Source organism: Sander vitreus, chromosome 8 (assembly GCF_031162955.1).
Source record: "Sander vitreus isolate 19-12246 chromosome 8, sanVit1, whole genome shotgun sequence".
NCBI classification, from domain to species: Eukaryota; Metazoa; Chordata; class Actinopteri; order Perciformes; family Percidae; genus Sander; species Sander vitreus.
Window position 1 is genome coordinate 2,986,116 of NC_135862.1, and position 10,657 is coordinate 2,996,772.

General features: G+C 41.4%; 1 protein-coding gene across 1 annotated transcript; it reads left to right on the forward strand.

Moving 5' to 3' along the window:
* Nucleotides 1-4,288: 4,288 nt before the first annotated feature.
* Nucleotides 4,289-10,349, forward strand: LOC144521648 (troponin I, fast skeletal muscle-like; the record flags this gene model as incomplete). The annotated part of the gene is made up of 5 exons (XM_078256206.1): nt 4,289-4,345; nt 7,549-7,677; nt 8,103-8,192; nt 9,000-9,173; nt 10,272-10,349. Coding segments are annotated over 5 exons (528 nt in total), but the record flags the coding sequence as incomplete, so codon positions are not given.
* Between the last annotated feature and the right edge of the window lie 308 nt (nt 10,350-10,657).

A 10,657-nucleotide genomic window follows, 5' to 3' on the forward strand; every position in this document is an offset into this window, starting at 1 on the left:
ATGTTGGTTAGCCTAATAGCTGGTTTGATTTGCATTGAGAGATGATCTTATGGAACAGTACGGTGTTGTGGGTTTTTGTGTCTCTTAGTAGTCATGTTGCGTCTCTCTTTGGTCATTTTTTTGGGTCTCTGTGGTCATTTAGTGTCTTTTTGTAGTCAGTTTGTGTCTCTTTGTGGTAGTTTTGCGTCTCTTTTTCACATCATGTTGGACCGTTATCATATCACCATATCTGTGTCTAAAACGTTGGAAAAGCTAGAGCAGATAATAAATAAATAACACTCAAAAAGCTCAAATACAAAACGTAAAGCTAAAGAAGTCCACTGGGGACAAACTGCGATTATTAGATCTTAATTTTTTTTGTTACATTCATTCAGCTTAGGTGCTGCCCAAAACTGCTCAGGTGTTGCACCTAAACCTAATAATGGCAGGAAAACCCTGGAGTTGTTGCTGGGTCCATTGCTCAATTCAACAGATCTGGCTTACCCGTTATGCAGATGATATACTCCTAAATTATAGCGTATGACTTTTTATCGCCGTGTAATCCTAAAAGAAGACTTTATTTTGGCTGTTATTTAACTTTACTAGCTCTTCTCTGAACTAAGTTAAATGAACTAAAGTAAGATGTTAAGATGTGTAACGTTAGCCTCCTGTTTGGGTAAAAAAAACTCAAGGTGGAGTCGATATTTTCAGAGCAACGGAACTTCGGAGCAGTGGTCTTTAGTTTGGTTGAGCCGTCGGACTAATGAGGGACATTTTCCAGACTATTGGGGTTTTCAGAATAATGGGCCGTCGGACCAATGACATGGCACCCATGTTGTGTTCTGTCTGTACACAAACGGAAACGTCAAAACCCTAACCCAAAATAGTTATAATACATGAATTGATCTTTAGATAGAGCAAGGCTAGCTGTATTCCCCTGCTTCCTTACTGTCCTTATGCCAAGCTAGGCTAACTGTACAAACACACAGATATTAGATTGATACCCATCTACTCATCTCACTCTCTTATTTCCCAAAAAATGAACAATCCCTTTTAAAGACAACAGAATAAGGGAAATTTAAAAAAAAAACAAAAAACTGCAACACCTATTCTAGAAAGCACTTAAAACAGCTGATTGAGTTGAGTTTGTATCTCCAATAACACGGATAAAATGGAGGAGTATTTCCATTTGATGTGACATACCAGTGGTTAAAAACGTCTTTGTGTTGATATTAAAGATATTGCTTCAACAACAACAACATTAAACCTACTTAAGGGGTATTTTCAGGTGGAAATCCATAAGAAGGGCTCATTTTGAAGCTATTTTAATGACTTCTGGTTCAACTTTCGAGACTTAAGAAGTTAAATAGTGACAGAATGGCCTGAGTTTGTCCAGTTTATGTTTTACATTTTCACCCCCACCCCCCAAGTGAATCTGCATCTTGAAGCTCGAAGTCATCTCCCAGGGAGGGAGGGCTGCAGAGCGAGGCTGCGTCGAGTGTATTTCAGGAGCTCGCTGGCCTATTGGTCTGCCTGGGAATCCATTTCCATAAAGAGGATCTGGGCATTTTGCTGAGGCATCGCAACCCACCATATATACCGTATTTCATTTTTCACTGTGTGACTTTGGCAGTGTTTCTTTTCTTCCACAAGTGTGTGGTGGTCCTCCTCTTCTTCTTTTCCTCGTCTCGATAGGTGAGAAATCTTTACTTTGTCTCTGTTCTTTCAGCCTCTGTGAGCTTCTCTAAGAGAAGCATCTTTTATTTTCCACCAGAGAAGTTCAGAGCAGCCTCACATCAACCAGACTCTGTTTCTAAAAAATAAAACGGAGAATCATAGCCGTCCGTCTCCCCACCTTTGAACCTTCCTGGCACCCTGAACTCGCTTTCTGCATGTTTGCTGGCGACATTTGACCTTTTTCTGACAAACTTAAATTTATGGGACCCGTTCAGCTGCACTGTGTCGTGTTTTATGGTCTTGGAGCTCGGTGTGAAAAACTCACTGCAACCCAACAACGTCTTTAACCTGTCACACTAAAATACCAACGTGTCATGATGATCTCTGAATTATTGCTTAAATGTAATGCTTTAAAAGAGGTTAATTTGTTTTATTAAAGAGAGCAAATTTTGTGCCACTTTTTTTTTAGTGCAGTTCATGTCAAAATGTTCTTTATTGGTTGTATTTCAAGATAACAACTGGTCTTTAATTGTCAGTTAATTGGTCATTAAAACAGATATAAGTTCATTATTTATTCGTCTCAGTGTCTGCAGGATCGAGCAGCTGGTTGGTTTCTTATTTCTAGCATCACAGCTTCTAGATTTCTGAAATTTAAACCCAGAAAAAATGGAAATCATACTTTTTAAGGTGGTAAATGTAAGCCTGTCGTTCCTGATAAGTCACTGTCAAACATTTAAGTATTAAAGGAAGCCAAAATTGATTAATTTAAGACCATTCAACCTGAGTCTGAGTTTGATCAAGCAGCTGGTTAACTTTATTTCTAGCAGCAAAAGCTTCGACATTTCTGAAATTTAAACTCTGAAAAAAATGGAAATTATACTTTTAAAGGTAATAAATTAAAGCCTGTCGGTCCTGACAAGTCACTGTAAAGTAGTAAGTATGCAAGGAAATCAAAAAGAACTTGATTTATTTGGGGATCATTCCACCTGATTTGGAGTTTATATTTTAACATTCAAAGTGATTATACATATATACATAATGATATAACACTTTAATACTTAATTTAACCCTTCACCCGATCCGGCCGTAAACCCGCCGAGGCGCGAAACCCGATCCCGACCGTCCCAGTTTAGTTTCCGTCGACGACGCTGCTCTTCAGCTGTGGCCTCAGATCGCGTTACGGCACAAATATTCCCGACCTTCCGTCATCGCCACAGAAAATGCTGATCTCAGAGACACTCACACTGACATCCTGATCTGAGCAACTACCAGCAGTGGAAGAAGAAGTATCCAGATCCTTTTACTACAGTAAAAGTAGCCTACTAATACCACACTGTAAAAATACTCTACTACAAGTAAAAGTCCTGCATTGAAAATGTTACTTAAGTAAAAGTATGTTAAGTATCATCAGGAAAAATGTGCTTATAGTATTAAAAGTAAAAGTGCTCGATGCAGAACAATCCTCACATTTTAGAAACTGGAAACGATCTGTACAGTTGCGTGTTTAACGGTCTGAGGACTAAAGACGCACCGGCGATGTTTGACAACACTCCTACTTAAAGAGCAATATTACAAAATGTCATTTTCGACATTTATATACTATTACGATACTTTTGTGAACCCAAAACTTTTGTAAACAGGGACATGTTCCCCCCACTTTTCAATATCCCGTTTGTTGTGTCCCCTTCACTTTCAAATTTGTTTGATATTATTTTATATATTATTTAGGACCCCAGATCCCCTGTTTTGTGTGTGTGTGTGTGTTTGTGTGTGTATATGTGTGTGTTTGTGTATGTTTGTGTGTGTGCGTGTGTGTGTTTGTGTGTGTGTGTGTATGTGTGTGTGTGTACGTATGTGTATGTTTGTGTGTGCGTGTGTGTGTGTGTGTGTGTGTCCCACTTCTCAAACCAAAGTAACACCCTGGGGCATCACAAACAAACGGGGATCAGTTACATGCAAAAACCTTAAAAAGACGATATCTAAAAATGCCCTTAGACCTCGGAGGGTTAATGGTCTAATCATGTCAGCTGGACCTGTATGCCGTTATATTGTTGTCTAGTTATAACAGTTATCCATTTATAATAAAACATCAGATTTTATAAACTACATGTGTTTTGTGTGTAGTAATCTTAATGTGTAAAGTAACTAGTAACTAAAGCTGTAACAGATGAATGTAGTGGAGTAAAAAGTACAATATTTCTCTCTGAAATGTAGCGGAGTAGAAGTAGAAAGTAGCACGAAAAGAAAAGACTGAAGTAAAGTACAAGTACCTCAACATTTGGACAGTACAGTACTGGAGTAAATGTACGGGCTTCAGCCTAGGTCAGAAAACTCCACTTAATGGTTTCTAATGTCTGTTCTGTTGTGTGTCTTCACTCAGGTTGTGACGCGCAAAAACCGCCAAGATGTCTGAGTAAGTGTGAACAACTTCCACCACAAGAAAGCAACATTGGTGACAAGTTTGCAGTTTATTTTGACAACATAATCCTGAAACTAGGACAGAAATCTGCTTTATTTCAGGATACTGACTCAAAATTCATTTAAAAAAAGCTAAACTGCATTTGGGAAAATGTCATAATATCTTTCATCATTTACTTGTAAGAAAAGCATGACTAGTTTATGATAATGTTGTTCTGACTTCCTCCCAAACAGGAAAAAGATGACTTCGAGCCGCAGGCATCACCTGAAGGTAACTCAACAAACCTTAACTTAAACAGTCTGTGTCCAAAATAATTAAAGGGGCATTTCTTAAATTCCTGGATAAAAACTAAGGTTTTTCCGAGGCTTGTCTTGAACATATTTGCTATAAACATGTAAGTTTTGATAGCTTTAAGGACAATTCCAGCGCAAAATGAACCTAGGGGTTAATAACAATGTACAGAGTCGACCGTTCTCTGGGATCTGTTTTCATGCTAATCTAATGTGTCTCTAGCTTGAAACAAGCTAGCGTAAACCGGTGATTAGCTGCTAACGCTAGCTTTCGGGGCAGAGGGTAAATCTCTATTTCTACACCACTAACAAGGCTCAAAATATCACCACACTTCCACGGCAGCATAATGAGGGTCCCTACATGTAAACAGAAGCATTGAGAACTTTGTAAGTGTACAGATAGATTATTAAAAAGATAGATTATAAAGACAGTACCATTCGGTATACAGGCAGGCGCCATCTTGAAAAACAGTCATGATGTAGATCTATTTTTTTTTTAGAAAAAAGGTTCAGTAATATCCTAAAATAGCGTGATCGTCTTAAGCAAATGTAATGAAACTAGAGCATTTGTTGGGCACTATTTTCAGCAGCGGATGAATACACATTTAGTGTTTATCCGTTTAACTTCTCAGCATTTCAGATCACGTTTAACCCTTGTGCTGTCTTCCTGTCGACCTGCAACTTTTTGTTTTCCTGGGTCAACATTTAAAATGAAAATAATTTTCAACGTTTTGGTCGTCTTTTTCGACACTTTTGTCCGTTTTCCCGACGTTTTGGTCACGTTTTTCTAAGTTTTTTGTCACTTTTTCTGATGTTTTTGTTGATTTTTTTGGCGTTTTTCTTTTTTTTTTTTCACGAATATGACAATGGGACAAATATTTACTTTTTTGTCACCTTTTTTCCAACGTTCTTTTATCAATTGTTTTTCAAATGCTATAAAATCGAATAAAAAACCCAAATTCAATAAAAGTAGTGAACTGATCATTTATTTTACTTGTGAAGAGCGTTGTAGGGAACCATCCACATTACTTTTAATGTGGATTTTAACTTGTTTTGACAGAAACCCAAATTTCTGATGTAGAAACTTTTTGAAAATGGGTCAAACAGGAGGGTTCAGGTGTCCTACCCGTAGGCTTAATTGGTTTGTGATTCTGCCTCTGACTTCTTGGGCCCTATTTTGCACCCGGCGCAGCGCAAAGCCCGACGCAAGTGTCTTTGCTAGTTTAAGACCGACGCAGTTGTCAGTTTCCCGTCCAGCGCCCGCGTTGTTTAAATAGCAAATGCACCTGCACCCATCTGTGGCCCATGGGCGTGCTGGTCTTACAGGGAGGTGTGTTCAGGTGCATTCTGGGTGTGCTGGTCTTACAGGGAGGTGTGTTCAGGTGCATTCTGGGCGTGCTGGTCTTACAGGGAGGTGTGTTCAGGTGCATTCTGGGCGTGCTGGTCTTACAGGGAGGTGTGTTCAGGTGCATTCTGGGTGTGCTGGTCTTACAGGGAGGTGTGTTCAGGTGCATTCTGGGCGTGCTGGTCTTACAGGGAGGTGTGTTCAGGTGCATGCTCTGGTCTTACAAGGAGGTGTGTTCAGGTGCGTGCTGGTCTTACAGGGAGGTGTGTTCAGGTGCATTCTGGGTGTGCTGGTCTTACAGGGAGGTGTGTTCAGGTGCGTTCTGGTCTTACAAGGAGGTGTGTTCAGGTGCATTCTGGGCGTGCTGGTCTTACAGGGAGGTGTGTTCAGGTGCATTCTGGGCATGCTGGTCTTACAGGGAGGTGTGTTTAGGTGCATTCTGGGCGTGCTGGTCTTACAGGGAGGTGTGTTCAGGTGCATTCTGGGCGTGCTGGTCTTACAGGGAGGTGTGTTCAGGTGCATTCTGGGTGTGCTGGTCTTACAGGGAGGTGTGTTCAGGTGCGTTCTGGTCTTACAAGGAGGTGTGTTCAGGTGCATTCTGGGTGTGCTGGTCTTACAGGGAGGTGTGTTCAGGTGCGTTCTGGGCGTGCTGGTCTCAGCAGGGAGGTGTGCTGTTCACTGGGTGCGTGTCTGGTCTTACAGGGAGGTGTGTTCAGGTGCATTCTGGGTGTGCTGGTCTTACAGGAGGTGTGTGTTCAGGTGCATTCTGGGTGATCGTCTGGTCTTACAGGGAGGTGTGTTCAGGTGCGTTCTGGTCTTACAAGGAGGTGTGTTCAGGTGCATTCTGGGCGTGCTGGTCTTACAGGGAGGTGTGTTCAGGTGCATTCTGGGCATGCTGGTCTTACAGGGAGGTGTGTTTAGGTGCATTCTGGGCGTGCTGGTCTTACAGGGAGGTGTGTTCAGGTGCATTCTGGGCGTGCTGGTCTTACAGGGAGGTGTGTTCAGGTGCATTCTGGGTGTATTGCTATCTTGAGGCAGCGGGAAGTGATCGCGCCATTGACCAACAAAAACCTGGTCTAAAGTCAATAACGCAGCATTTCATTGTTATTTTAACAGAGCATTAGTAAAATGCTCCTAGGCTCATGCACAGCGCGTGCACACTATGCTTGTTACACACACAGGGACGCACAGCAGCACACACACATGCAGAAGATTACAGATACAAATATTACGGTGCAAATCCTCCATCATAACAGCGATGCTCCAAGGTCCAAACGCGCCTGTCTTTTAAAGGGAATGGGAGATGATCTCTGATTGGTTGATTGCATGTTACGCCCAAAACACACCTCTGATTAATGAAGACACTAAGTTCAACCCTTTAGAACCATGCGCCCGGCACACGGACACTTTTTTCCACCGTCAAACTAGCAGAAGTGGATTCGAACATTGAAAAAAGTGACAAAAATGTCGTGAAAAAAGCGTCAAAACGTGGGGAAAAAACAAAAACTTCAAATAAAGTGCAGAAGAAATTGACGAAGACATCGAAAAAAGTGACAAAAGTGATGTAAAAGCTTGAAAAATGCAGGGAAAGTGTAAAAAAAAAGTGTCAAAAACATCAGGAAAAGTGACAAAAGGGTTTAAAAACAAAAACCGACCAAAGCTATAGTTATAAAAACAAAAGTTGTAATTTTAAATTTTGACCCAGAAAAATGAAAATCTGCGTGATCGACAGGAAGACAACACAAGGCTTCATTGGTTTGTGATTGTGAATGTGACTTGTTGAGTTCCCAGCATCAGATCTCGGTGTTTAAAACATCTTCCTGTTGTTCCTCCTGCAGAGTCTGATCCTGTCGATCGCTGCAGGCTGGCTGGAGCAGGAGAAGAAGGACAACATCGCGGCCAAGGAGGCCTACATGTCCGAGAACTGTCCCGCACCATCCATGAGCGGAGACCAGGCCGCCCTCATGGTGAGACCTCCCCCCCCACACACACACACACACACACACACTCGTTCAATAGTCAATAATTGTCAAACTGGGAGAAACAGGTCCAGAAAGTTCAATGAGAGATAGAGAGATAGATAGGTATTAGTACTTTTACTGAAGTGAAGGCTCTGAATACTTCTTCCACTGCTGCATATACATTACTCATAATATAAATACACATATTACCCATGGTATAAATAAATAAATATAAAAATAGAAAGATAGGGAGCGTTGACCACTGAAATGAATACTATAAGCTATAAACTTACTTTACATTTCAATTGGATGTCACTGCAGAGGCGTTTGGGAACCGGAGGCGTTGAGAAAGTGGGCGATCACTGTTGAGCTCCATATGTCCACCTGTAAGGGATCTAACATTGCGATTGTGTGTGTTTGCGTGTCGGCAGGAAATCTGCAAGAAGCTGCACGCCCAGATCGAGAAGATTGATGAGGAGAGGTACGACGTCGAGGCCAAAGTGCTGAAGTCCGACAAAGAGGTAAACGCCATTAACAGCCAGGACACTTTACAGATAGAGTAGGTCTAGACGACACTTAAAAATGTACAGAGACCCAACAATTCTGATACAGATATACAGATATTCAGATATACAGATATACAGACATACAGAGACACTGATACAGATATACAGATATACAGAGACACTGGTACAGATATACAAATATTCAGATATACAGATATACAGGGACACTGATACAGATATACAGATATACAGAGACACAGATATACAGAGACACAGATATACAGAGACACAGATATACAGAGACACAGATATACATATATACAGATATACAGAGACACAGATATTCAGATATACAGATATACAGACATACAGAGACACTGATACAGATATACAGATATTCAGATATACAGATATACAGAGACACTGGTACAGATATACAAATATTCAGATATACAGATATACAGGGACACTGATACAGATATACAGATATACAGAGACACAGATATACAGAGACACATATATACATATATACAGATATACAGAGACACAGATATACAGAGACACTGATACAGATATACAGATATACAGAGACACAGATACAGAGACACAGATACAGAGACACTGATACAGATATACAGAGACACAGATACAGAGACACTGATACAGATATACAGATACAGTGATACAGAAATACAGAGACACTGATACAGATATTCAGAAATATGATTCATAATAATTATAGCAGTTGGTATGACGAACAATGGCAGTTATAGTACCAATAAAGATAATAGAAGTATAATGAAAAACTATTCCTCATCACAGATTGAAGACCTGAAAATCAAAGTGGTGGATCTGGCCGGAGTGAAGAAACCCGCCCTGAAGAAAGTGCGTATGTCCGCTGACACCATGCTGAAGGCTCTGCTGGGCTCCAAACACACGGTCAACATGGACCTCAGGGCCAACCTGAAGCAGGTCAAGAAGGAGGTCAAAGAGGAGGTGAGTTCACCGTATTATTTTAGTCGTTTAGCAACCTTAGGAGCACTGCTCAACCAATGGCACACTGGCAATACGTTCGCAAGAGAGTTGTTGGAAATGTTCCAATCCACATGCCAAATGACCTCTTAGTTAGTTAGTTTGGTTTACACCCCATCCACATTCGGCAAAGACCCGCCTTACAGTGCTATAAACGTAAATATGAGTCATAACTGCTATTGGAACAAACGACTAAAGGATTTTTCACTTGGCCTGCATAGTCGCATGGATCCGCAGGGTCTCATTACACTCCTCACGTGAACAGACAGCTGACAGAGATTAGCTGACTGTGATATCGTATATAAGAGTGCTGATCGAGTCTGTCCGAGCCCGGCCCGCGTCCGACAGGCATTACGATATTTCTGTCCGAGCCCGACCCGAGCCTGTCACAGTTAAAATCAAATTTTTTTTGTCTCATACTAATAACACATGTCCGTTTGTTTGTGTGGAAAGCTTTTATTAAGCAGCTGTAGGAAGGCATTCAGAAATGTCAACAGATGAGCGTATCAGCGCACACACACGGGGCAACAAGCGCACGTTAACACAGGCGCGCACAAGAGGCCCAATCATTTCGCGCTGATGTGACCGAGCCCGACCCGAACCCGAAAATCATTTCTAAATTTCTGTCCGAACCATATCCGTCCTGCATATCCATCCTCCATCATATATCCCTAATCACAGGTCGATTTATAACAAATAGTGGTAATAGTCTTTCCTAACCACAGACTGTTATTGTTGATAGCTAAAGTTAGCTAAATTAGCATTGTCATAATTACAGACGTTCCCCAATAAATCCAGTCTTGTGCCGATGCTCTGACAAGCAGAAGCCCCGCTGTCTAGAAAACAGTTTTATATTTTAGTGAACTCACAAACAGAACAATCGGTCTCTTGTTCGTTGATTAGCGCTGCGCGTCATTTGCGTAGGGAAAAGTTCAACACAATTCAACTCTTGCGTCAGGCGCACGTGTGTGAGACAAGCACGAACGCGACAGTTTCACAGGATTGCGCCCGCTTTTCGCGTCAACAGTCTGTAATTAAGTGTTTCTTTGTTCTCCTCTACAGCCGCTTGAAGCTGCGGGCGACTGGCGTAAGAACGTGGAAGGAAAGGCTGACAGGAAGAAGATGTTCGAGACTTCCTAAACGTATCGCTGCTGTCTTTTTTGTTTGTTTATATGAACTCCACGTGTCTTATATGTGTTGGTTGGTTTCATGTTTCGGGTTAGCATGTCTGAGAGAAGTCGCCCTGCAGGAAAAGTTGAAGCTTTTTGAGGATTTGAACTGTATTTGTTTGGATGGCATTTTGTTTCTCTGGAGCCATTGGGGGGGGGGGGGGGGGAGGAAGTTCCCACATCAACACACAACACCAAGTCTTAAAACTCCACACATTCAGGGAAACATTCACACAAACTGAACCACGTTGAAGAAACAATAAAGTCAAATGTGGAAGA